Source organism: Dryobates pubescens, chromosome 4, assembly GCF_014839835.1.
Source record: "Dryobates pubescens isolate bDryPub1 chromosome 4, bDryPub1.pri, whole genome shotgun sequence".
NCBI classification, from domain to species: domain Eukaryota; kingdom Metazoa; phylum Chordata; class Aves; order Piciformes; family Picidae; genus Dryobates; species Dryobates pubescens.
In genome coordinates, this window is record NC_071615.1 from 18,988,783 (window position 1) to 19,014,878 (window position 26,096).

General features: G+C 60.5%; 1 protein-coding gene across 1 annotated transcript; it reads left to right on the top strand.

Annotated features, from left to right (window-relative positions):
- Positions 1-8,160: 8,160 nt before the first annotated feature.
- Positions 8,161-25,332, top strand: ATP6V0C (ATPase H+ transporting V0 subunit c). Its single transcript, XM_054161368.1, has 3 exons — positions 8,161-8,567; positions 23,473-23,656; positions 25,118-25,332. The coding sequence occupies exons 1-3, from the start codon at positions 8,492-8,494 to the stop codon at positions 25,320-25,322; spliced, it is 465 nt and encodes a 154-aa protein (XP_054017343.1). The 5' UTR covers positions 8,161-8,491; the 3' UTR covers positions 25,323-25,332.
- Positions 25,333-26,096: the final 764 nt, after the last annotated feature.

Here is a 26,096-nt window from a genome sequence, read left to right on the forward strand (position 1 = left end):
GCGGGCACCGCAGGAGACGCTGGATGAGGAAACGCTCCAGCCCGGCCTGCCCCATGGCCGGGGGCTGTTTGCTGCCGCGCCTGAGGGGGGTTCCGCTGCCGGCCCTCCCACGGCCAGCGGAGCTCCGCCGACCCCTTCGCCAGCCCTGGCCGAGAGCCTGCCCGGGTGTGCTGAGCTGTGGGGCCCTGGGATGTGTGGAGCACTTTGAACACATGAGCACCAAATCCCCTTGGCAGGACCAGAAAGCTGCAGCATCTCCTGCCGCAGCATCCCTGCCCTGCAGCGGGCTGCCGCCGTGCCAGCACCTCTGTGCCAGGGCCTGCCAGAGGGGCAGGCTGCTCCCAGCCAGCTCTCCAGACCCCAGAGCTTGGAGCAGGTACAGATGCCCTGGCAAACAGCTGCTCCAGCTGGCCAGAACCCATCTGGACTGAGGGCAGAGCCCTGCTCTCCCCGAGCAGCCTGTGGCCAGCTCATGCTCACCATGGAATGGAATGGAATGGAATGGAATAGAATTAACCAGGTTGGAAGAGACCTCAGAGATCACCAAGTCCAACTTCTCCCCCAGCACCATCTGAGCAACTCAACCATGGCGCCGAGGGCCTCAGCCAGGCTCTTTCTAAACACCTCCAGGGATGGGGACTCCACCACCTCCCTGGGCAGCACAGCCCAGTGGCCAATCTCTCTTGCTGGGACAAACTTCTTCCTCACCTCCAGCCTAAACCTCCCCTGGCACAGCTTGAGACTGTGTCCTCTTGTTCTGCTGCTGGCTGCCTGGGAGCAGAGCCCAACCCTCACCTGGCTCCAACCTCCCTGCAGGGAGTTGCAGAGAGCAAGAAGGTCTCCCCTGAGCCTCCTCTTCTGCAGGCTAAGCAACCCCAGCTCCCTCAGCCTCTCCTCCCAGGGCTGTGCCCCAGACCCCTCCCCAGCTTTGTTGCCCTTCTCTGGACACCTTCCAACACCTCAACCTCTTTCCTAAACTGAGGAGCCCAGAACTGGACTCAGCAGTGGAGGAGAGCTGGAGCCCTGTGCTGAGCTGCTCCCCAGGATGTTTTGTCCATCAGAGATGCACACATGGTCCCAGAGTGGTGAGAAAGGCATCTGCCATCAGGCCACTCACAGTGTACCCTCCCCAAAAGCTGGCTGCACCCAGGGCCCACAGCCTCTGAGCCTCTGGCTCAGCCTTCCCTGGGATGGGGATGAACAACCTAAAACCTCCCTTCAGCTGTGGAGCAGAGTTCATCCAGCCCAGACTGAAGGGCAGGACTACAGATGATGAACTCCAGCCTCCCTGACAAACAAATCCAAGCCTTTGGTGGCAGCCTGGTAAGCCTCTGCCTGGTGCTGTGGGGAGGGGGAGTGTGAGCTGCTGTGGGAAGTGATTTGGGGTGCTCTGCCTCTGGGCTTCTGCCTCCTTGCTTTTGACAGCTGTCTTTGCCCCCCCTGGTTCTTTGCTGATTATTGTACCCTCCTTTCATGGTCCTTTCCCTGAGGAAGAAAGAATTCCTTCACCTCCACAGGACAGAGCCTCAGGTGACCCTGCTTAGGAGTGGCAGTGGGGCCAGTGGCACCCCAGGAGGGGCTGGCTGAGGTGCAGCTCCTGTAAGGGCAGAATGGACCCAGCTCCAAGGAGCAGGAGGAGAAAGCCCCCAGCCAAGTGGTGCCCATCACTCCAGGGTCTGCACAGTGATGGCAGAAATGCTGCACCTTTACCCAGCAAGAGTGCAGAAAGGGCTGGGGGGGGGGGGCACTAAATTACTCCTGGGTACTCCCTGCAGCTTTTGCCTGGCCCCTGGGCACAACAGGTAGCTAAATAAGGCCACAGATGGCCTCCCCAGCATCCAAATGGTCCTCCCCGCTTCTCTGGCCCATGTGGGCTCCGTGCACCCTCATGCACCTCCTCCTCACCCCATCACAGCCACACCTGGGGCAGCTGGTGGGGCTCAGGGGGTACCCCAGGAAGATGCTCGGCACACAGTCCCTCTGTTGGCCACGGGCTGTGCAGGGCTGGGGGGGTGGATGGAAGGAGGTAGATGCTCCCACTTGCAGCACCTGGACCTTCCCCAGGTGTATACTCCAAAGGGAGGAGGGTGTTTGCACTGGGGTGTGCAGCAGGAGCCACACCAGCCCCACCAGGACCTCTCCTTGCCTCTGGCTGGCCAGCTCGAGCCACTGGGGGATGAGAAGGGCACAGTGGGGGGAAAGAAATAAATGCAGGGCATGGTGGGGGGAAATAAATGCAGAGCATGGGGGAAAGGTAACATAAGAGCCTTTGGAAGCCAGCTCTGTTAAAAGCATGACAAATAACCTTTCTATGAATCAGCAGTTCCTGGTGGAAACCCAACCCATGATTAGACCTTCAGTGCTGGGGAATCACAGAACAGTGGGGGCTGGAAGGGACCTCTGGAGTCCAACCCCACACACACCACCACAACAAAGGTCACCTAGGGCAGGTCACACAGGGACACATCCAGACCTGAGACCCAGGCACAGTGAAGGAGCCCCAAATGAAGAGCATGGGAGGACGAAGAGGAGGAGGAGGAAGGGGACCAGGGGGCTTGACTGGAGGTGCTCATAGCCACCAGGATCTGGGGTGTGACCACAGGAGCAGAGGCTCCTGGCATCCCAGAGATCCAAAGGGTCAAGGAGGGAAGCTCAGCCCTTGGGGGTCAGCAGAGCTGGTGCTTGGCCCTTCTGCAGCCATGGTGTCCCCAGGGTGCTGCTCCCACCCCTGTGAGCTCCCTGCTACAAGGAGGCTCTTTGTTGGGCAGCAGTGGGAGCCCCAGGGCCGAGCTGGTGCCGGATGGGCTGCGGGAAGCCGGCGAGGAGCAGCGGAGCCAGGGGGCCTGGCTGGCACACAGCTGGGCACAGGAGAGGAGGAGGCAGCGTGGCAGTGCATGGGGGAATGTGAGCCGCTCTGTCAGGCTGCCAGGGCTGCCCAGCAGGGCCCAGGAGCAGCAAAGGGACATCTTGGTGGCAGGGGGTGCCCAGAGGCACAGGGAGGAAAGCATCGTCTGAGAGCTGCTAAAATCCACCCGGGACCCTGCTGGGAACACCAATGCCAGTGCTGCCCCAGCTGTCCTTGGAGCTTGGCCTGGCACCACACCAGCACTCATCACACAGTGGGCTGAGGGCAAGTGACTGGGCTCATCCTCACCAGCCAGGATGTGCAGTGTCACCCCCAGCCCGGGCTCTGCACCCCGCAGGGAGCCCTCATTGCAGCCAGGCCAGGCACTGTGTTCCGAGAGATGCCTGCTCTGGGTGAGCCAAGCAGGCACCAGGCTGCCACAGACCCCAGCGCCAGGGCTGGGGTGAAGCACCCCTGGTCCCTGTGCCCCTCACCAGCACACATTTGGTGGACGCTCTGCCAGTGCCGCCAGTGCCTGAGGGGTGAGAACTTCAGCCAGCGACCAAGCGCAGCAGAGCTGTGGGGCAGGGGCCGTCCCCAGCCCAGCGAAAGGCTTCCCGATGTCAGCTGGGGCTACTGGAAACGCTGCTTAGTGACAGCAGCCACCCCCGGCTGCGACCGCGGCTCCGAGGTGACAAACTACACATCCCAGCGTGCAGCGCTGCAGGAACGGCAGCGCGGCGCTGGCGGTGGCAGCGCGGACCGTGGTGGGCGGCACTGGTGATGGTGACAGTGGTAGCAGTGGTGCGCTGCACCCATGGGACCCACATCCACCTCTGCCAGGACCCGGCAGTGGGTCCTCCCTGGGGCTCTGACCCCCCAGCAGTGCCCTCCAGCCCTCGCCCCCCTCCCACCAGCATGTCCCTGCCACATGCCCCTATGAAGCCTGGTGGCAGAGCCTGCCCCGAGCCCACCTCCCTCCAGCGCCCTGGAGCCGACGGCCAGCAGCGCCTGGCAGCTCTGCAGGCTGCAGCAATGGGGCTGGCTGTGCTCAGCCAGCAGGCAGGGGATTTGCCGAGCAGCAGCTGAATCCTGTGGTCACCTTCCCTCGACGAGGCTGAGGTGTGCAGAACAATGGCAGCAGCACAAGCTGGGTGGCTGTCAGTGAATGAAGGGATGGTGTTGCAGATCAGAGCAGCAGGGTTTGCAGCAGGCAGCTCTTACTGAACACCCCAAATCCAGCAGTAGGGGGGGTTGCCCTCTAGCATCCCCAGTAACAGAAGCAGGTTTGGTCATCTTCTCAGGGTAGGCTCTGGCAGCGTCTCTGGGGTGTTTCAGGACGAGGTTAGCTCAGAGGGAGGCTGCCTGCACCTGTGGCAGGGGCTGGGTGGCAGTGCCCATGCTGGGGTGATACTGTAGCTCAAAGCCAGCCCACCTATCCCCCTGCAGCCCCTGGGGTAAGGATGGGCCAGAGGCACTGGGCACCACCTCACAAGGGAGCAGGAGACATGCCAGGGAGATGAGCAGGAGAGATGAACACCAGTGGGGTGCTGCCGGAACTGGACCCTAGGAGGAGGTGGAGAGCAGGGGAATAAGACCCCCAGAGGGGATGCCAAGCCAGCAAGGCCCATGGGCACAACTACAGCCCTGTGGGGAGCCCAGGACAGGGACAGAACCCTGCAATGCAGACAGCATACACGAGGCACAGCATGGCAGGGCACAGGGGATGTGACTCGTGGCACCCACCACGGGGCGCGTGGCACATGCAGTGGTTGGGGCTGGAAGGGTCCTTAGTGATCACCCAGTTCCAATGCCCCTGCCACGGGACAAGGGCCACAGGGTGCAGCACAGAGCAAGCACCACCCCCCACATGGCACTCGAGACATGGCCTGTGGGGGGAGGACACAGGAGATGGCAGTGAGGGTGTGCCGTGGGGACATGTGTGGGGGTCAGGATGAATCTAGCGTGGCAGGAGCGAGGGCGAGATGCTGACAGACAAGAGGTGTTTGTGTTAGCCCTGGAAAGAAGGATCTGCAGAGCTGGCCTGCCAGTGGCTGAAGGAGGGAGCCTTGGGAAGATAAGAAGGTCCTGTTTTGGCTAAAAGTCCTGAGCTAACCCACACAGCTGCAGAAGAGGCTTTGAAAGCTGTGGTGCCTGAGCAAAGGCCTTTGCAGTGGTAATGTTCAAGCTGACATGAATGTGCTCCTCAGCTCCCCACTCAAATCATGCTGGGTGTCACCTACAGGGCAGGGAGAGCCAGGGAGAGCCAGGGACAGCCAGGGAGAGCCAGGGTTAGGGCATAACAAGCAAGGAGAGGAACATCTCTGTGCGAGAGGGACAGGCTGTGGATGTAGCAGAGAGCAGGGTGGTCGATGGGCTTCCTCCTCTTCCTCCAGCCAAGCCAGAGACTCCAGGCTGCAGAGCTGGGCACAAGCCAACCTCATGAGGTTCAGCAAGACCAAGGGCAGGGTCCTGCAGCTGGGTGGAGGCAATCCCAGGCACAAATCCAGGCTGGGCAGGGACTGGCTGGAAAGCAGCCCTGAGGAGAGAGCCTTGGGGGTGCTGGGGGAGGAGAAGCTCAGCAGGAGCTCTCAGTGTGCACTTGCAGCCCAGAGAGCCAAGCAGAGCCTGGGCTGCAGCAGGAGAAGTGTGGCCAGCAGGGCCAGGGAGGGGATTCTCCCCCTCTGCTCAGCTCTGGTGAGACCCCACCTGGAGCACTGCCTCCAGTTCTGGAGCCCCTAGGACAAGAGGGATCTGGAGGGGCTGGAAGGTGTCCAGAGCAGGGCCAGGAGGAGGAGCAGAGGGCTGGAGCTGCTCTGCTGTGAGGACAGACTGAAGGAGTTGGGGCTGTTCAGTCTGGAGAAGAGAAGGCTCCCAGGAGACCTCATTGTGGCCTTCCAGGATCTGAAGGGGGCTCCAAGCAGGCTGGGGAGGGACTGCTCAGGATCTCAGGGAGTGATAGGACTAGGGGGAATGGAATGAAGCTGGAGGTGGGGAGATTGAGGCTGGAGGTGAGGAGGAAGTTCTTCCCCATGAGAGTGGTGAAGCCCTGGAATGGGTTGTCCAGGGAGGTGGTTGGGGCCCTGTCCCTGGAGGTGTTTAAGCCCAGGCTGGATGAGGCTCTGGCCAGGCTGATCTAGTGTGGGGTGTCCCTGCCCATGGCAGGGGGGTTGGAACTAGATGATCCTTGGGGTCCCTTCCAACCCTGACTGATGCTGTGATACCAAGACTTGTGCATTCCATTCACAGCTGATCTCCTGCTGCACTTTTATGCCCTGTCAGTGTCACTGCAAAGATTGGCATCCACCACTGTGTGGGATCTTACCCAGGATTTGTTCACTTCAGCTCAGTGCCTTCATCCCCAGCAGTCCTCTCTCTGTTCCAGCCACTGCTTTAATAACTAAAACTCACTAATTATTTTAACTTGCTGAACCTGTGTCAGTGCCAGGCCTGGACCAGTCCCAAGCATGGGGCTTCTACCACCTTCTACGGGCAACCTGCTCCAGCGTTCAATCATCCTCCCTGTATAAAAAGGTCTTCTTGAAACCAGTCTTAACCTCCCTCTTTTGGTTTAAACTTCTTGCCCCATGACCCCTCTCACAACAGGCTCTGCTAAAAAATCTGCTCCCATGTTTTTATAGGCTCACTTTAAGTACTGAAAGGCCACAATGAGGTCTCCCCAGAGCCTTCTGTGCTCCGAGTTTGTGGAACTGATGTTGAATCTGTTGAATCAGATTTCTGCAGGGAAGGTGGGATGGGACCCTGAGCAACTGCATCCACTTAAAAATGCCTCTGCTGACTGCAGGGGGCTTGAAATAGGCCTTTATAGCTCCCTCTCAACCCAAAGCACTCCACAGTTCCCACTGGGGCTCTGGAAGAGGCAAAAGCTCATTGTGTCAAACAGTTCCAGCAAGAGTCCTGGGGCTCTGAGACAGGAAGACATCAGGATCCTACCAGGAACACGACAGAGTGGCACCCTGGGCATGGCATGTGGGAGAAAGGACACACCATGGAGGGTGTGGCACCAGGGACATGGCACACAGAATGGTTTGGCTTTGGAGGGACCTTAAAGATTGGCTAGTTCCAATCTCCCTGCCACAGCACAGGAGACAGAGGACATGGAACATAGGATGTGCCGTGGGGGATGTGGCACCAGGGAGGCAGCATGGGGGAGAAGGGGACACGGAATGGGGATGTGGCACCAGGAAGGCAGCATGGGGGAGAGGGGACACACCACAGGGATGTGGCACCAGGAAGGCAGCATGGGGGAGAGGGGACACAGAATGGGGATGTGGCACCAGGGAGGCAGCATGGGGGAGAGGGGACACAGAATGGGGATGTGGCACCAGGAAGGCAGCATGGGGGAGAGGGGACACAGAATGGGGATGTGGCACCAGGAAGGCAGCATGGGGGAGAGGGGACACACCACAGGGATGTGGCACCAGGAAGGCAGCATGGGGGAGAGGGGACACACCACAGGGATGTGGCACCAGGAAGGCAGCATGGGGGAGAAGGGGACACAGAACGGGGATGTGGCACCAGGGATGCAGCATGGGGGGAGAGGGGACACAGAGCAGGGATGTGGCACCAGGGAGGCAGCATGGGGGAGAGGGGACACACCACAGGGATGTGGCACCAGGGAGGCAGCATGGGGAAGAGGGGACACAGAATGGGGATGTGGCACCAGGGAGGCAGCATGGGGGAGAAGGGGACACAGAGCAGGGATGTGGCACCAGGGATGCAGCATGGGGGGAGAGGGGACACAGAACGGGGATGTGGCACCAGGGAGGCAGCATGGGGGAGAGGGGACACACCACAGGGATGTGGCACCAGGGAGGCAGCATGGGGGAGAAGGGGACACAGAACGGAGGCCGTGCCAAGGGAAGACGGCACACGGCAGAGGCTAACGCAGAGGACACGGAACGGAGCCCGGTCCGGCACCGGCGCCCACCAGCCCGGGGAGGACCCGCGGCCGCGCGGGCGGAGCCTCCACATGGCCCCGCCCCTTATGCTAATGAGCGCTGAATCACGCTCTGCGGGCCGCAGCCCCCGGCCGGGCTCAACTACCCGGGCGCAGGGGAGAGGGAGGACGAGCAGAGGGGCTCGGAAACGGCCGGGCTCTGGTCGGCCAAGTGCCCCGTTCACCGCACGGGGTGCGGCGAGAGCAGTGAGCTCCGCCCGTTCCCGGCGGCCAGACCCTCCGCAGGAGCGGGGAATGGGTGCGAGAGGCCGGTACGGCGCGAGGGAGCCCCCCGGGCTCGTGCGCGTGGCGGCGGTGGAGGGCGGGGCGAGCGGGCGAGGGCGGTGGGCGCCGGTCACGTGACGGGCGAGCCGCCGCCATTTTGTCCTGCGGAGGCAGTACTTAGGGCGTAGCGCCCGCGCCGCCGCGCACTCCTGCCGGGACGGAGCTCCGCGCCGCAGCCTGCCCTCCCTCCCTCTCCCGCCCGTGCCCGGCCCCCTCCCTTGTGCACCTCTCAGCCGGCCTCCGCCCCGTCTCCCTCCCTCTTTCCCTTCTCGCCTCCGCCATTTTGTGGCCGAGGGCTGCCTGCGGAGAACCGGCGCCGCGGCGGAGCCTCCCACCTCCCCCTTCGCCCTCCTGCGCTCCCGCTCCCAGCGGCGCCCAGCCCCGGCCCGGCCCGCGCAGCCATGTCGTCCAGCGGTAGCCCCGAGTACGCCTCCTTCTTCGCCGTGATGGGTGCCTCGGCTGCCATGGTCTTCAGCGGTGAGCACCCGTCCGGGCTCCCGGGGGGGATGGCGGGCGCTGGGGCTGCCGAGGCTGGGGGGGGGGATGGTGGGGGGCGGCACTGTCTGCCTCGCCGCCGTAGCGGGGGGGGGTGTCGCTCCGTTACCGGTGCTTTGCCCCGGCCAGACGGGATCCGCGGGGCTGGGGCTGCTGCCCGGCTGGACAGGTCTTGGCCTGGCCGCGGGGGCGGAGGCAGCCCCGGGGATGGACGTCCACCTCCCCCTCCCCCCACCCCGGTTCCATCCGGGCTACCGGGGCGCGGCGGAGGGGGTCTGCGCGGGTGACGTCATCGCAGAGCGTGCCGCCGCCGGCGGAGCCCCCGCTGCCACGTGACTGCGGCGGCGCTGCCGCCCGGACCGGCCCTGCGGGGGGGGGGGGGGTGGCGCGCCCGCCGGGACGGGGCCTCACCGGCCGGCACCCGGCTGCGACCCTGGGGGCCTCCCCGGGGCGCCGGCCGTGCCGATGGGGCGCCGGCCGGGGGGCGCCCGCGGCGGGCGGCGCTGCTCTGGCGCTCCGGGGCCGGGCGGAGCACTCCTGCGAGTGGGCCAGGGCTGCGCTTTGAACCGCTCCTCGGTGCGGGACCGACCTCTGAACGGCGTTGGAACCTGAAATGCATTTCAGGAGTGGCTCAGCGTTAAAGAGCTCGGTGACACTGAAAGGAGCTGCTGGGGCCTGCCCTTCCCCTCCGGGTGGGAGCTGCAGGAGGCCCTGAGGAAGGGGAAGCTCTGCTCTTGTGACCATCCCTCTGCTCCCCAGGGGCTCGGTGCCGACAAACCGGGTCTCTGCCGCACCCCTCGCCCTGCTGAGGCTCCCAAACGCTGGTTTGGTAGAAGGAGCATCCTCTGCTCCTGGGATGCTTTGCCTCTCCTGGAGCGTGAGCAAACCTGCAGGAGGTAACTGCAGCTCCTGCCTGAGCCCTGGCTGCCAGCTGCAGCCCTGCTGTTGGCTCTCAGGTGTAATGTGGAGAAGGCTTCAGCTGTCTTTTCCCAGATGCAGTTGCTGGGAGCACCCAGGAGTCAGCCTGGCTTTCCCTTAGGGAGGCTTGCCCAGTGCCCCTGAGTGTCCTCACTGCTCTGCCCCTGGCAGCCGAGGAGGGGAAGCTCTCCAGCAGTGAGCTGCCAGGAGCTCCAGTGACAAGTAGCAGTTGATGTGCTTGGATTCTCGTTCTGTTACAGCAGGCTGGGAGCTGGGAGAGGAGGCCAGGTGTGTGGGAGCTGCTCTCAATTAGTGTGGCAGATTAAGCTGTGGAAATAGCCAGGTGGACAGTGGATTAAAAGGAGTCCTGGAGAGGAGGCTGTCTGGCACCGGTGTTGGCACCACTGGCTGGCTTCAGGCCTTTGAGCTCTGCAGAAGTCAGTCTGGCCTGGCTGTGTGCATTTGTACCCAGCTGGGCTGTGCTGGGGGGGCCCTGCCACCTCGGGTCAAGCCTTGTGCTGGGACTCCACAGGTGGGGGCTGGGGTGAGTGTGGCTGCAGTGCCTTGAGCCAGGCACTGGGGACCTCGTGGCTAGTGAAGGCAGTGGAGGAGCAGCCAAAGACCTGATGGCTTGTTGGAAAGGAGACTTCTGTCCAGCTCTGGGCCCCTCAGGGTAGGAAAGAGGTTGAGCTGCTGGAAGGTGTCCAGAGAAGGGCAACAAAGCTGGGGAGGGGTCTGGAGCACAGCCCTGGGAGGAGAGGCTGAGGGAGCTGGGGTTGCTTAGCCTGCAGAAGAGGAGGCTCAGGGGAGACCTTCTTGCTCTCTGCAACTCCCTGCAGGGAGGTTGGAGCCGGCTGGGGGTTGGGCTCTGCTCCCAGACAGCCAGCAGCAGAACAAGAGGACACAGTCTCAAGCTGTGCCAGGGGAGGTTCAGGCTGGAGGGGAGGAGAAAGTTCTTCCCAGCAAGAGAGATTGGCCCTGGGGATGTGCTGCCCAGGGAGGTGGTGGAGTCCCCATCCCTGGAGGGGTTTAGGAAGAGCCTGGCTGAGGCCCTTGGTGCCATGGTTGAGTTGCTCAGATGGTGCTGGGGGAGAGGTTGGACTTGGTGATACCCTTAGTTGCAGGAGGGAATACCACAAGGAACAGGACAGCAGCCATAATCAACAAGTGGCTTAGAGGCTGGTGCAGACAAAAGAATTTTGGGTTTTTTGATCTTGGTAAAATTTCTACTGCACCAGGCCACCTGGCAACAGATGGAGTACATCTGTCCCAAAGAAGGGGAAAGGTCACAGTATATGAGAATGGCCTGTCCCCCAAAGGTAAAAAGATTCTGGGGAGGGAACTGGCAGCTCTCATCGACAGGGCTTTAAACTAGTTTCGAAGGGGGGAGGGGCTGAAACTAGTCCCCTCAGGCAAGAGTCTGGGGGCAGTAAGCTAGGGTCAGAGGCCAAACCAGCAGCCCAGCTGAGGTGCATGTACACTAATGCACGAAGCATGGGAAACAAACAAGAGGAGCTGGAAGCCTTGCTGCAGCAGGAAAGTTATGACGTAGTTGCCATCACGGAGACGTGGTGGGATAGCTCACATGACTGGAGTGCTGCAATTGATGGCTACAGGCTTTTCAGGAGAGATAGACAAGGAAGAAGGGGTGGAGGGGTGGCCATGTACATCAGGGAGGCACTAGATGCCATTGAGCTAGAGATTAGGGACAATCAGGTTGAATGCTTGTGGGCAAGAATTAGAGGGAAGACCGGTAGGGCAGACATCCTGGTTGGAGTCTGTTATAGACCACCCAACCAGGAGGATGATGTCGATGAAGCATTCTATAGACAGCTTAAGGCTGTCTCAAGATCTCCTGACCTTGTCCTTATGGGCGACTTCAACCTGCCTGACATCTGCTGGGATCTCAACACAGCAGAGAGGAGGCAGTCTAGGAGGTTCTTAGACTGCATGGAGGACAGCTTCTTATCCCAGGTGCTGCGTGAGCCTACCAGGGGCAAGGCTTTGCTTGACCTCCTCTTCACCAACAGGGAAGGGCTGGTGGGTGATGTGGTGGTCGGAGGCTGTTTAGGGGCCAGTGACCATGAAATAATAGAATTTTCGGTATTTGGTCAAACTAAGAGGGGCAGCAAGAAGACCTCCACTCTGGACTTCCGGAGGGCGGACTTCAGGTTGCTCAAGGAAATAATTCAGAGGGTTCCTTGGGAGAAAGCCCTTAAAAATAAAGGGGTCCAGGAGGGCTGGACCTGCTTCAAGAAAGAGCTGATGAAGGCTCAGGAGCAGGCTGTGCCAATGTGCCGGAAGAGGAGCCGCCGGGGCAGACGGCCAGCCTGGCTGTGTAATGAACTTTTAATTGAACTAAGGGAAAAAAAGAGGGTGTATCATCTTTGGAAGAAAGGTGAGGCAACCCATGGAATGTTTAAAGAGGTTGCTAGGGCATGTAGGAGGAAAATTAGGGAGGCAAAAGCATATTTGGAACTTAAACTGGCCTCTGATGTGAAGGACAACAAAAAGTCCTTCTATAAATATATTAATAGCAAGAGGAAGGGCAGGGACAACCTCCACTCCTTGGTTGACATGGAAGGAAATGTTGTAACACAGGATGAGGAAAAGGCAGAGGTACTTAACACCTTCTTTACCTCAGTTTTTACTACCTGGAAAGAACGTCTACCAGACAGCTGGCCTGCAGAGCTGGCAGAGGGAGCCAGGGAGCTGCATGGTTTCCCTGTGTTCCATGAGCAAGTGATAGGAGCTCTCCTCAGCAGCTTGGACCCCCACAAGTCCATGGGACCAGATGGGATCCATCCTAGGGTGCTGAGAGAGCTGGCAGATGAGCTGGCCAAACCACTCTCCATCATTTTTCATCAGTCCTGGCTCACTGGAGAGATCCCAGCTGACTGGAAGCTGGCCAACGTGGTACCCATCCACAAGAAGGGCCGGTTGGATGAGCCAGGGAATTACAGGCCTGTCAGCCTGACCTCAGTGCCAGGAAAGATTATGGAGCAGGTCATCCTGAGTGCAATCACACAACACTTAGAGGATGGCCAAGGGATCAGGCCCAGCCAGCATGGGTTTAGGAAGGGCAGGTCCTGCCTGACCAACCTGATCTCCTTCTATGATCAGGTGACCCGCCTGGTGGATGTGGGGAGGCCTGTGGATGTAGTCTACCTGGACCTCAGCAAGGCCTTTGACACCGTTCCCCATAGCAAGCTCCTGGCCAAGCTGTCAGCCCATGGCTTGGATGGGACCACACTGCGATGGGTTAGGAACTGGCTGGAGGGCCGAGCCCAGAGAGTGGTAGTGAATGGTGCCACATCCAGCTGGCAGCCAGTCACCAGTGGTGTGCCCCAGGGATCAGTGCTGGGCCCCATGCTCTTTAACATCTTTATTGATGATCTGGACGAGGGCATCGAGTCCATCATCAGTAAATTTGCTGACGACACCAAGCTGGGCGCAGGAGTTGATCTGCTGGAGGGTAGAGAGGCTCTGCAGAGGGACCTCGACAGGCTGGGCAGTTGGGCAGAGTCCAACGGCATGAGATTTAACACATCCAAGTGCCGGGTTCTGCACATTGGCCACAGCAACCCCATGCAGAGCTACAGGCTGGGGTCAGAGTGGCTGGAGAGCAGTCAGGCTGAGAGGGACCTGGGGGTGCTGGTCGATGGTAGACTGAACATGAGCCTGCAGTGTGCCCAGGCAGCTAAGAGGGCCAATGGCATCCTGGCCTGCATCAGGAACAGTGTGGCCAGCAGGAGCAGGGAGGTCATTCTGCCCCTGTACACTGCACTGGTTAGGCCGCACCTCGAGTACTGTGTCCAGTTCTGGGCCCCTCAGTTTAGGAAGGATGTTGACTTGCTGGAACGAGTCCAGAGAAGAGCAACAAAGTTGGTGAGGGGTTTGGAACATAAGCCCTACGAGGAGAGGCTGAGGGAGCTGGGGTTGCTTAGCCTGGAGAAGAGGAGACTCAGGGGTGACCTTATTACTCTCTACAACTACCTGAAGGGAGGTTGTAGACAGACAGATGTTGGTCTCTTCTCCCAGGCAAGCAGTACCAGAACAAGAGGACACAGTCTCAGGCTGCGCCAGGGGAGGTTCAGGCTGGATGTTAGAAAAAAGTTCTATACAGAAAGAGTGATTGCACATTGGAATGGGCTGCCTGGGGAGGTGGTGGAGTCGCCATCACTGGAGGTTTTTAGGAGAAGACTTGACAGGGTGCTTGGTGCTGTGGGTTAGTTGCTTGGGCGGTGTTGGATTGGTGATGGGTTGGACGCGATGATCTTGAAGGTCTCTTCCAACCTGGTTTATTCTATGTATTCTATGTATTCTATGTATCTCCAAGGTCATTTTCAACCTGGTTAATTCTATTTTAAGAGCCAGCAGACCTTTTGTGCAGGAGCAGGGATTAAGCTCCTAACCACTGAGCTGCCTTCCTGAGTCCCTGGCTGCCTCTTGTAAAGCAGAGCTTGAGAGCAAAAGAGGAGCTGTGTGAGCTGGCCTCGGTGGAGGCAGAGCTGAGTCAGCATCTCAGCCACAGCTCCAGGTGTTGCTGGGCAGGGCTGAGCTGGAAGTGCTTCCTGGAAGCTGTGGGCTTGCCAGCATGGTGCAAGCTGAAGGGCTGAGGGAGTCCCCCGGGGGGGTTTGGTAGCTGCCCTGTGGCTGCCGCAGGCCGGTGCGGGGGCAGCTGACAGCCAGCAGCTCTGAGCCTTGGGGCTGCTCCCTTGCTGGGGTCTGGGTGCATCTGATGGGGCCAGTCAGTGCAGCAGCAGGTTGCAGATTCCCATCAGCTGGTGGAGGTTCTCTTGGGTGTGAACATCACTGAAGTGCTTTAAGCAAAGACAGCAGCTGGAGGCTGAGAGGCTGTGTGGCAGAGGTCAGTGCAGGGTGGCTGGAGCTTGCAGTGTCACAGCTGGGACATGGCCTGGTGGGAGCTGCACACCAGCTCTTAAAGCCCCCCTGGCTTGGGAGCCAAGCCTGCCCAGACAGGCAGTGTCTGGGGGCCTCAGGAGGGTGCTGGGCTGCTGCTCACTGCACTCACCAGCTCTGACTAAGGCTGGAGCTAAGGATCAGAGTCCTGTGGAGCTTGCCATTCTGAGGCCTGTTTCTAGTAAACACCTCCAGGTTTGACACTGCCCTGCCTAGTTTGGTGTGGAAACAAGAGGCTTCATGCAGTGCTGTTTGGGGTTTGAACATTAACTGCTGGTGGCAAGGAGATAGCAGAGCTGGTTCTGGTCAGTTGCTGCTGAGGGCAGCTGGAAATGCTGAAGCAGGCTGCAGTGACCTTGGCTGTCTTGGAGCCTGCTGCATTTGTTTGCTGATTGCAACTTGCTCTGGTGGCTAAAGCTCCTTTAGCTCTGGCTCACTGTCAGGTGGTGTTGAGTGAGCAGATGCTGGTGGCTTTTCCATGCCAAAATGGGAAGCATGGGTGAGGCTGCCTGATAACTCTGCCTGCTGGGGCTCCCTGCTCAGAAGGCTTGGGGTGTCCCATGCTGCCCCCCAGGACGTGGTGAGAGCTCTCACTTGGCTCTGCACTCAGGTGGGCTTTCAGTGCCTTTGGTGCTGCCTCACCAGGCAGCACCTGGAGCCCTGCTGCTGAAGAGAAGGCTTAGCAGCAGGTTGGGGTTGGTCCTGTGTCTCCTGGGGAGCTCCTCCTGGGCTCCTGGGGAGCTGCTGGGGACCTCCCTGGTGAAGTGGTGGCTGGCTCCTGATGCAGCTGGCACTGCTGCACTGCCTGATTCCAGGAGGCTGCCTGGCTCTAAACAACTTGCAGCCTTGGAGGCACATCACACCTGTGCCTCCTAAAAATACCATCTCTTGAGGGGTGGGAGCAGCAGGCCTCATCCTGAGAGCTTGCAGACTCCTTAGCTGTAGCTGGCACTAGAAATGGGAAGGCAGAGCAGGAGCAGCTGAAGGCAATCACTAAAGACTCTTCCAAAGGCTGGGAGTATGGGCAGGAAAACTCCTGGGTCAGAGCTCTGGGCTGCCAGGCTGCCTGCAGGGGAGGCCAGCTCAAGCACTGCTGCTCAGCAGCTGGTGATGGGTGCCCTTGGAGGGCTGGGTGCCCTGACCCAGCTGGCAGCATCCCTGCAGCTCAGTTCCAGTCAGGGAAGCCATCTCCCCAAGGGCATCCTTTCCACTGAAGGCCAGCCTTGGGGTCATCTGCAGACCAGCTCAAGATCCCCACTGGCTCCACAAAGCTGGGCTCCAGCAGACCTGCTGCTGCTTGAGCAGTGGCTCCAGCTGTCCCTGAGAGGGGCACTCCTGCCTCACCCTGAACTTGCTCTGGACTGCAGAGGGTGCAGACCTTGCCCTCTGGAAGGCTCAGGGCAGCAGTGGAGATGAGTGAAGTGCTGAGGCAGCTGGCATTCAGCTTCCTTTCTTCCCCTTCCTAACCAAGCTGCTGTCCAGAGCCTGAGTGACCTGAAGCAGTGGCTGCAGTGCCCTCCAGCCTGCTCAGGCTGTTGGGTGGTGCTTGGAGCAGTGCTTTCCCAGAAGGGTGCTCCCACCTGCTGCCTGTCTCACCAGAGTGAGCCATGGCTTGCTGAGCTTGCTGCCTTCAGACTGAGCCTGGCCCCAGGAGCAGCTGCTGGGTGCAGCCAGAGGACCTTGGCTTTCCCAGGGGGTCTGCTGGTGAGTGCTGCAAGCTGCCCTTCCATGCCATGGGCTGCTGCCAGCTGCTGTGCCATGCTGCTCCTGCCAGTCAGCACCTGGGCTGCAGTGGTCTGCCCAGCTCATCCTGAAGGTTCCTGGGGAGCCTGCCTCATGGTAAAGAGTAGATGACACTTGAGTGGGCTTTGGTGCTTACAGAGCCAGCCTGTGCTCTGGGCTGCTAGGTGTCAGCTTGGTCAGACTGCCTGGCTGTGCCATGGCACAGTCCAGAGCTGCAGCAGGGCCAGCTGGCTGTCCCTCTGCTCTGGACTGCTGCTTGGGGAGCTGCCTGAGCCCTCCAGCAGCTGCCATAGGGGGTCCCCAGCCCTGGAGCTGTTCAGGGAACGTGGGCATGGCCCTGGGGGCCCTGGTGGTGTTGGGCTGATGGTTGGATCTGAGGCACTTGTGTGATGCTAAGCTTCCAACCCCCCTGAACGAGAGGAACTGGCCTGCTAGCCTGGCAGGGCTCGTTGGAAGTCCTGCCCCCAGCCTCCCCTAACATGAGGGGGGAAGAGAAGGCTTGCTGGCTGTCCCTGAGCTCTGAGGGCTGGCTCAGGTTGGTTTGGTGTGCTCAAGCCTACAGCTCCTGTAGGGCACCCTGCCCATCCCCCCTCCAGCTACCCCCTGGGCTCTGGCTGTAGCCAGTCCTGAGGCAGCCTGGGCAGCACTTGCATGGCCCCGGGGGGGGCTGCCCCTCTTCCCCTCGGAGGCAGCAGGGTGTTTCCAGGGCAGGCAGCAGGGATCCATTACAGTAACCTGAGGTGGAGCTTAGTGCTTGTGTTCACTCTGGTGCTGTGGAAGAGACTGCAGAGCAGCTGTGGGGAGAAGTCTGTGGCTGTGCCATGCCAGAGGCTTGGATGCTCTGAAGGGAGGGGATGTGCTTGAGCACTCTGGGAGCTCAGATGATGACCTCTCCACAGCTCTCCAGGCACTGGAGAGCAGCCTGCTCAAGGCTGGGCAGGCATGGGGGTGAGCTGAAGCCTGCCTTGCCTGCTGCAGAGGGCAGCCCCTCTGGGAGGCTCAGATGGCAGGGCTCATCCAGAGGGCTCTGGCAGGCTGAGATGGTGACCTAGGGTGGGAGGTGTGAGCTGGAGCAGTTCAGTTCCTGATGCTGAGAGACTCTGCCAGGCAGTGCTCTGCAAGTCCTTCACAGCCTGCAGACTGCTTCTCCAGGCCAGGGGAGGAGTGGCTTGAGAGCAGCTTGGCAGAGGGGGATGTGTGGGTCACCAGCTGGCTGGGGCAGCAGGCAGTGTGCTCAGGTGGCCAAGGGAGCAGCACTGGGGTGGCAGCAGCATCAGGGCAGGGATGGTGGCACTGGGAGGCCACAGCTTGAGTGCTGGGTTCAGCTCTGGGCTCCTCACTGCAGGAACATTGAGGAGCTGGAGCAGGGCCAGAGAAGGGCAACCAAGCTGGGGAAGGGTCTGGAGAAGAGGGCCAGGGAGGAGCAGCTGAGGGAGCTGGGGGGGTTCAGCCTGAAGAGGAGGCCAAGGAGAGACCTCATTGCTCTCCACAACTCTGAAAGGAGGTTGGAGCCAGGTGGGTAACAGGGCAAGGACAAGAGGGAGCCTGGGAAGGTCCAGGTTGGATATTAGGAGAAATATCTTTGCCAGAAGAGTCACTGGGCAGTGTCCCAGGCTGCCCAGGGGGCTGCAGTCCCCATCCCTGCAGGTCTCTGAAAGCTGCCTGGATGAGGGGCTGAGAGCCATGGTCGAGCAGCTGAGGCCAGAGAGATGCTAGGGCATGGCTGGGCTTGGTCTTAAGGTCTTTCCTGAAGAGGTGATGCTCTGAAGGGAGCAGCTGCTGGTGCTGAGCCTCTCTTCTTGGGCTGTCAGTGTGCTGCAGCTGCTGGTGCTGAGCCTCTCTTCTTGGGCTGTCAGTGTGCTGCTGCTGCAGTGTGTGGCTGGTGCTGAGCCTCTCTTCTTGGGCTGTCAGTGTGCTGCTGCTGGTGCTGAGCCTCTCTTCTTGGGCTGTCAGTGTGCTGCTGCTGAGCTGCAGCTGCTGCAGTGTGTGGCTGGTGCTGAGCCTCTCTTCTTGGGCTGTCAGTGTGCTGCAGCTGCTGCTGCTGGTCCTGAGCCTCTCTTCTTGGGCTGTCAGTGTGCTGCTGCTGCTGCTGGTGCTGAGCCTCTCTTCTTGGGCTGTCAGTGTGCTGCTGCTGCTGGTCCTGAGCCTCTCTTCTTGGGCTGTCAGTGTGCTGCTGCTGCTGCTGGTGCTGAGCCTCTCTTCTTGGGCTGTCAGTGTGCTGCTGCTGCTGGTGCTGAGCCTCTCTTCTTGGGCTGTCAGTGTGCTGCTGCTGCTGGTGCTGAGCCTCTCTTCTTGGGCTGTCAGTGTGCTGCTGCTGCTGGTGCTGAGCCTCTCTTCTTGGGCTGTCAGTGTGCTGCTGCTGCAGTGTGCTGCTGGTTCTGAGCCTCTCTTCTTGGGCTGTCAGTGTGCTGCTGCTGCAGTGTGCTGCTGGTTCTGAGCCTCTCTTCTTGGGCTGTCAGTGTGCTGCTGCTGCTGGTGCTGAGCCTCTCTTCTTGGGCTGTCAGTGTGCTGCGGCTGCTGCAGTATGTGGCTGGTGCTGAGCCTCTCTTCTTGGGCTGTCAGTGTGCTGCTGCTGCTGAGCTGCAGCTGCTGCAGTGTGTGGCTGGTGCTGAGCCTCTCTTCTTGGGCTGTCAGTGTGCTGCTGCTGGTGCTGAGCCTCTCTTCTTGGGCTGTCAGTGTGCTGCAGCTGCTGCAGTGTGCTGCTGGTTCTGAGCCTCTCTTCTTGGGCTGTCAGTGTGCTGCTGCTGGTGCTGAGCCTCTCTTCTTGGGCTGTCAGTGTGCTGCAGCTGCTGCAGTGTGCTGCTGGTTCTGAGCCTCTCTTCTTGGGCTGTCAGTGTGCTGCAGCTGCTGCTGCTGAGCCTCTCTTCTTGGGCTGTCAGTGTGCTGCTGCTGAGCTGCAGCTGCTGCAGTGTGTGGCTGGTGCTGAGCCTCTCTTCTTGGGCTGTCAGTGTGCTGCAGCTGCTGCAGTGTGTGGCTGGTGCTGAGCCTCTCTTCTTGGGCTGTCAGTGTGCTGCAGCTGTGCAGAGGGCTGCCTGCAGGGCCCTGCTCCTGTGCTCACTGTTGGGGCCCAGCTGTCTGCAGCGCTTGGCAGAACCCATGCAGGGAAGCAGCCTCCTGCTGGGGGAATGTCCTGGGAGGAGTCCCAGCTCCCCTGGCTGCCCTGCTGGGTGCAGGAGCTGCTGGGCACTGTAGCTGTAGGCCCTGCTGCCTGCAGCAGCCCTGGATGTAAGCAGAGGCTGCCCCAGCGCTGGCAGTGAGGGTCAGAGGCAAGCCCTCACTGCAGGTCCTGGCAGTGGCTAGGCCCCAGCTCCCCTGCAGTGCTCACTGCAGCTGTTGCCTGCATGAGAAGCTGCTCTCACTCACTCCTCACCTGGAGCTGCACAGCTGCACCACCTCTGCTGCTGTGGCAGGCAGGCAGAGCCTCCCCACCCCCTGGGACTGGGCTCTTCAGGAGCAGTCCTAAAGCAGCCCTGGCTTGAGCTCAGGGAGCTCCTCTTCAGTGACCTTTGCAGCAGGCTGGCTGGGAGTCTGTTGCCTTGGACTGTGTGTGAAGGAGCTGCTCAGTGCTCCTCAGCACCTCTGTGACTGGCAGCTGCTGCCTGGGGACCCAGAATGCCTTTCCTTCTGTGATGCAGGCAGGTGAGGTGCTGCAGCTCTGGCTGCCAGGCCAGATGGCTCTGATAGCTCTTTCTCTGCTCTCAGGGTGGTGTTGCAGCTTAGCTGCTCTGTGTCAGAGGTGCTGGAGCCTCTGGGGTCTGATCACAAGCACAGGGAGTCTTGGTGGGCAGCAGAGGGTTCAGCTCTGGTTCTGTTGTCACTGTCTTGCACAGAGATCTCTTCACATCTGCTCACTGAGAAGGGGAAGGAACATCATCTTGCAGCTCAGCATTAAATGTAGCCTGTGGGTTACCAGTGCAGGCTGGGGGAGGAGGTGGTAGAGAGCAGCCCTGCAGGGAAGGCCTTGGGGGTGGGCAGGAGCTAGCAATGGGCACTGGCAGCACAGTGCCCATTGCCAGAGTGGGAGAGAGAGGATCCTGCCCCTCTGCTATGGGGCCCCCAACACACAGGGAGGACCTGGAGCTGCTGGAGAGGGGCCAGAGATGAGCAGAGGCTGCAGAACCTCCCCTGTGGGGCCAGGCTGGGAGAGTTCAGCCTGGAGAAGAGAAGGCTCCAGGGAGACCTCAGAGCAGCCTTCAGTACCTGAAGGGCTCCAGGAGAGCTGGGGAGGGACTTTAGTGGCAGGGCAAGGGGCAATGGCTTGAGCTGGAGGGGAGATTTAGGCTGCAGGTTGGAAGCTCTTTACTCTGAGGGTGGTAGAACGCTGGAGCAGGGTGCCCAGGGAGGTGGTGGAGGCCCTCTCCCTGTAGACATTGAAGGTCAGACTTGATGGGGCTGTAAGCAGCCTGGGGGATGGGGCTGTAAGCAGCCTGGGGATGTCCCTGCTGAGTGGGGGGGGGGTTGGACAAGAGACCCTCTAGAAGCCCCTCCCAAGGCACCCTGTGGTGCTTCAAGCACCATCTCCCAGGAGCTCCAAGGCAGGGTGTGCAGGAGGACTGCCTTAGGTGCCCAGCAGCTCATGACTGCAGAGCTGTGCCCCTGGGTGGCTGTGCCACGGGGGGAAGTGGGTGTCCTTGGCTGTAGTGCTGGGGCCCTGGCAAGGGTGCAAGGAGAGCCTTGCTCAGAGCAGTGAGACAGTGTAAGACACTGGAGGTGCAGCTCCAGGGTAAGCCAGTTGGTCAGGATGGTGCTGAAGCCCGTCAGGAGAGGCTGTGCCAAGCTGTGCAGCACTTGTGGCTGCCCACCAGGGGAGTGTGACAACTTCAGTGCCATCTAAGGCTGCAGGGAGGAAAGGAGCTGCCCCAGAGCAGCATGGGCAGATGCACAGGCTCAGGGCACCGGCTCTGGCCTCTTCCCTGCAGTTGGGATGTGACTGGGAATTGCCAGAGGGGGCTCTTGTGGCCCTCCCCACTGGCTGGCTCTGTCAGTGGCACTGCAAACCCAGCACTGCACTGCAGCACCTCGGGGGCCTCCAGGAGGCCAGCACTGCTCTGTCAGTGGTGATTTCCCTCCTGAGCCTCTGCTAGGTTCAGAGGAGGTGGCAGAGGAGTGGCTTCTGCTCTGTGCCCTTGGCCTGCCTCTGGATGCCTCCCACTCCCTGGGGGGAGCTTCATCCAGGAGCAGAGCTTTGTGGCTCAGGCTGGGGGCTGCCTGCTAGGCTTGCTGGGGCCAGACCCTTAAGTGATGCCATCACAGGCTGCCAGCCAAGCTTGTGTGCTAGCTCCCAGGCTCAGCTTACACCTGCAGCTAAAACCTGGCTCCTGCTCTTGGCTCAGGCTTCCTGCTGAGCTGGGTTCTGGTTGGGAATGGCTGAAGAGCCTTCCACACTCTGGCTCTGTGACAGTTCAAGAGCTTTGTTGCTCCAGAACCAGGTTTTGTAGCTAAAGCTGAGCTTGCCACTGGCAGTGACTGCTGTTGGTGCTGCTCTTGGTGCAGAGCCAGGGCATTGCTGCTTCAGCCCTCTCTGCTCAGAGGCTCTAAGCAAGCAGCAGCAAAGCACAGCCTAACCCTCTGCATGCTTCCTGGCATCTCTTGGGCCAGGGGCACTGTCTGGTGCCTGGATGCTGGTGTAAGGCAGCTCCAGCTCTGGAGCAAGCTGCTCTCCCTTGTAGAAAGCTGAGCTGCTGAGTGGCTGGAGAAAAACAGCAAGGGTCTGAACAGTGCCAAGACTGGCAAGTGCCCCCCAGCTTTAGTGCTCTCCAGTAGCCTTTTGGAGCAGGCAGGAGCACCTCCCTGCTGCACAGGACTTGCAACATCAGCCTGGGGTCTGGGAAGGAGACCCCCTGCCACCTAGCTCCCCGGTGATGCTTCACAGGCTGGTGGTGAGCACCTCCTGGGTGCTGCTGAGTGCAGCCCCGGGGTAAGGGGCTCCTGCAGCACGGCTTGGAGGAAGGGAACTCTCTGCAAGTACTTCAGAAGCAAAGGAGGGAGTTTGGAAAGCTTTTGAGGGACTTCAGAGTGTTGAAGGCAGAAGCTGCTTCTTGGGTTGGTGCTTTGGGACTCTTGCAGTTCTCAGCCTGTGTTCTGCTTGAAAACCAAGTTTTGGGTTCTTGCATTGGGCTCTGTGTGCTCAAGTGATCAGTGAACCTTTGGGGTGAGGTGGTTGTGGTGCTCCATGGCCTACAAAGCCATGGCAGGACTGGGGAGAGCAGAGCAAAGCTAGAAATGGGGAGACTGGCTGCCCAGGAGGGTGGTGAGAGCCTGGCACAGGCTGCCCAGGGAGGTGGTGGCAGCCTCCTGGCTGGAGGTGTTTGCAGCCAGGCTGGAGGTGGCTGTGAGCAACCTGCTGCAGTGTGAGGTGTCCCTGGCCATGGCAGGGGGTTGGAGCTGGCTGAGCCTTGAGCTCCCTCCCAGCCCTGACAGCTCTGTGAGTCTCTGCTTTGTGGTTCCAGTGGCTGGATTAAGTGTTTGGACCTGAGCCCTTCCCAGGTGAGGCTGACACATAGTAGTATCACAGCATCAGTCAGGGTTGGGAGGGACCCCAAGGTTCCAACCCCCCTGCCATGGGCAGGGACACCCCACACTGGATCAGCCTGGCCAGAGCCTCATCCAGCCTGGGCTTAAACACCTCCAGGGCCTCAACCAGCTCCCTGGACAACCCATTCCAGGGCTTCACCACTCTCCTGGGGAAGAACTTCCTTTCTCCTAGGAGTGAAGTGCAGCAACGTGCAGGTGTGCTGCTCTCTGCTTGGTGCCACCTCTGATGGAGCTGAAGGGGCCTGTTCAGCCCCAGGCCAAAGCACGGCAGAGAAGCTTTGTGGAAGAGGCCCCAGGACAGGCCCTGTTGCACAGGGGATGCATGAGACAGCTCGGCCCAAGTGGCTCACAGGTCAGGGGCTGTAAAGTGAGGCTTGCAGCTGGCTTGCAGCCTGCTGTGCTGGAAGTGCTTTGCTGTGCTTCCCCTGCAGCTCAGCTGAGCAGAGTCCTGCAGTGTGGGCTTGCTGAGGGCACCAGCTCTGAGCTAACAGGCTTTGGGCTTTGGGTTTCAGTTCCTGAGCAGGAGTCTGCCCTGCTGTGGAGCTGCCTTAGGAGCAGTATTCTGTTACCAGGCCTGTCCCAACAGCGCCTTTGGTCACTTCCTGGTCCTGCAGGGGAATGGCCCTGCCTGACAAACCCAGCAGTCAAGTGACTTAGCTTTGCGTAACTCTTCCTTGTGCTGACTCAGCTGTTCTGGGGGGGACTGCGGGCGGCGCCGGGGGGGCTGCAGGCGCCGGGATGTCTAATGGCCCTTTTCTCTCTCTCGCAGCCCTGGGAGCCGCCTATGGCACAGCGAAGAGCGGCACAGGCATCGCGGCCATGTCGGTGATGAGGCCTGAGCTGATCATGAAGTCCATCATCCCCGTGGTCATGGCCGGCATCATCGCCATCTACGGGCTGGTGGTGGCGGTGCTGATCGCCAACGCCCTCTCGCCCTCCATCACGCTCTTCAAGTGAGTGCCTGCCCCTGCCAGCACGCTGCTGCTGCTGCTGGGCTCTGCTGCAGGCCCCTGGCAGGGCTGGACAGTGGTCAGCCCCTCCCAGCTGGGGCTGTGCAGCGTGGGCTGGGTGCCGGCTGCCCTGCCCGGCGCCCCTCTGGCAGCGCTGCCACTGCTGGAGATGCTGCAGGGGCTTCGGGCTCGAGGAGCTGGGCAGGCCAAGCTTGCTGCAGTGCCAAGCTGCAGGCCTGGCACACACAGGTCTCTCCCAGACTGAGTGCCTGTTGCCTGGGAGATGCCAGTGAATAATTAATGCTGCCCACTGCTTTGTGCTGCCTATGCAATTCCCAGGCTGTGCGTCAGGCCTCTGACTAGCCACAGCCTGAAACCTAAGCTGCATGTGGCTGGGGCTGCTTGGATTGAAAGGTCAGCATCAGGCAGTGCCTCTGAGCTCCAGCAGGTACCTGCACAGGCTGTGGCTGCTGAGCACTGTGCTTGGCCTGATAAACCACAGTGTAAGGAACAGCAGGTCCAGATGCCCCTTTGCAGTCACCAGGTGGCCAGATCTTGACAGAGATCTTGACAGGGACTGCTCCTCAAGCACCCCTGCCTGGAAGGGCAAACCATTCCTGCCCAGCTCTTGTGCAAGAGACTGACTCATCCCCTGGCTGTGCTGTGGCTGCATAAAGGTTGCTGAAGGAGGGAGACAGCAGCAGCACTGCTCTTAGTGCCAGCCCATGTGGGTTGAAGGACAGCTCTGGCAGCACCTGAAGCCTGCAGCTGACTGGATGTGGCTCTGAACAACCTGATCCAGTGTGAGGTGTCCCTGCCCATGGCAAGGGGTTGGAACTGGATCATCCTTGAGGTCACTTCCAACCCTGTCAGCTCTGTGATTCTGTGACTGAAGTGGCTACAGATGAGCTGGGTGGCTGTGAATTCCCAGTAGCTTAGCTTAGTTAAGAGCCACACCTGAGGGTAAGCTCTAGGTCTTGCTTAGCTGCCCCTCTTTTAAAGTATCAGAGCTAGAAGTCTCAGGAGTGCTGGTGCTTGCTTAGGGTGCAGCAGCTTTCTGCCTTCCCCAGGCACCCAGCACCAGAACAGGAGGCTGCAGTCTCCAGCTGTGTAAGGGGAGGTTTAGGCTTGATCTTAGGAGCTCTTCCCAGAGAGAGAGTGCCCATGGGAATGGGCTGCCAGGGGAGGGGGTCTGCAACTGCCACAGGCTTGATGATCTTGGAGGTCTCTTCCAACCTGGCTGACTCTGTAGTGAGGGGAGGGCAGGGGTCCCGCAGGGCTGTAGTGGGGGGGGGGGGGGAGGAGGAGGTGGGGACCCAAGGTGGGGGTGGGGAGGAGGTGGGGACCCGAGGGGCTGGGGGGGAGGAGGGGAACGAGCCGAGGGGCTGTGGTGAGGGGGAAGGTCCGGGAGGCCCAGCCGCCTGCCTCTGACAGCCTTCTCTCTCTCTCCCCCACCTGCGGCAGGAGCTTTCTGCAGCTGGGCGCCGGCCTGAGCGTGGGCCTGAGCGGGCTGGCCGCCGGCTTCGCCATCGGCATCGTGGGCGACGCGGGGGTGCGGGGCACGGCGCAGCAGCCCCGGTTATTCGTGGGCATGATCCTCATCCTCATCTTCGCCGAGGTCCTGGGGCTCTACGGCCTGATCGTGGCCCTCATCCTCTCCACAAAGTAAGGGCGGGGCCGAGGGAGGCGGCGGCGAACCCCCGCTCGGGAAGGAGCCCCCGGCGGCGCCGCGGGCGAGCGCGGCCCCCGCGGCCTGTACAGCGTCCCCCCGGTAGCTGCTCCCTTGTAAATGCGTTAGTGACTCCGTCTGTCCTTGTGTGTACCGGCACGCCGGGCGCGCCGCCGCCCGGCCCGCGGCAGCCCCCGTGCCCTCCCCTCGCTGTTAGTACTTTCTGTATAAATATGAACTAGCACTGTCGGTTTTTGTTCGTTCTGGGTTTTTTTTCTCTCTCTCTCTCCACTGGATGTTTATTTATATAAAGACAAAGACTCGACATGTTCGTCCGTCCCTCAGGAGCGAGGACCTGCCTTTCTTTTCCCCCCTCCCTGACTTCCCATCGCTATATATATTAATCTTATATATATATATAGGGTAGATTTGCACTGTGGGGTCAGTTGTTTCAAGTGCAGAGCAATTCCTTGGGTATGTAACTTTTGGATCTCAAAAGATTGCTGTGGTGTCCTGGTATTGGAGTATGAGAATCTCTTCTGTGTTTTATCAGCAGCAGCAGCCCGAAGCGCTGCGGTGGCCGGCGGCAGCCTTCCGCGCCCGCTCTCGGGGTACAAACTTCTACCATGTTTCCCAATAAAACTTCCTCACTACGTTGCTGTCCTGAGTCCTCTGCCTCTCGCTTCGTGCCGCTTCCTCCAGCAGGGACCGCGTCCGGTTCCGCGCCCCGCCAGCAGGACATTGAGGCGCGTGACCGCGAGGCTGGGGAGCGCT

Excerpts from the sequence above, each read along its gene's own strand:
- ATP6V0C (XM_054161368.1), top strand. The coding sequence starts at position 8,492 with ATGTCGTCCAGCGGTAGCCCCGAGTACGCCTCCTTCTTCGCCGTGATG. Across the intron at positions 8,568-23,472 it reads GGCTGCCATGGTCTTCAGCG|CCCTGGGAGCCGCCTATGGC; the intron begins GTGAGCACCCGT and ends TCTCTCTCGCAG. Across the intron at positions 23,657-25,117 it reads CCCTCCATCACGCTCTTCAA|GAGCTTTCTGCAGCTGGGCG; the intron begins GTGAGTGCCTGC and ends CACCTGCGGCAG.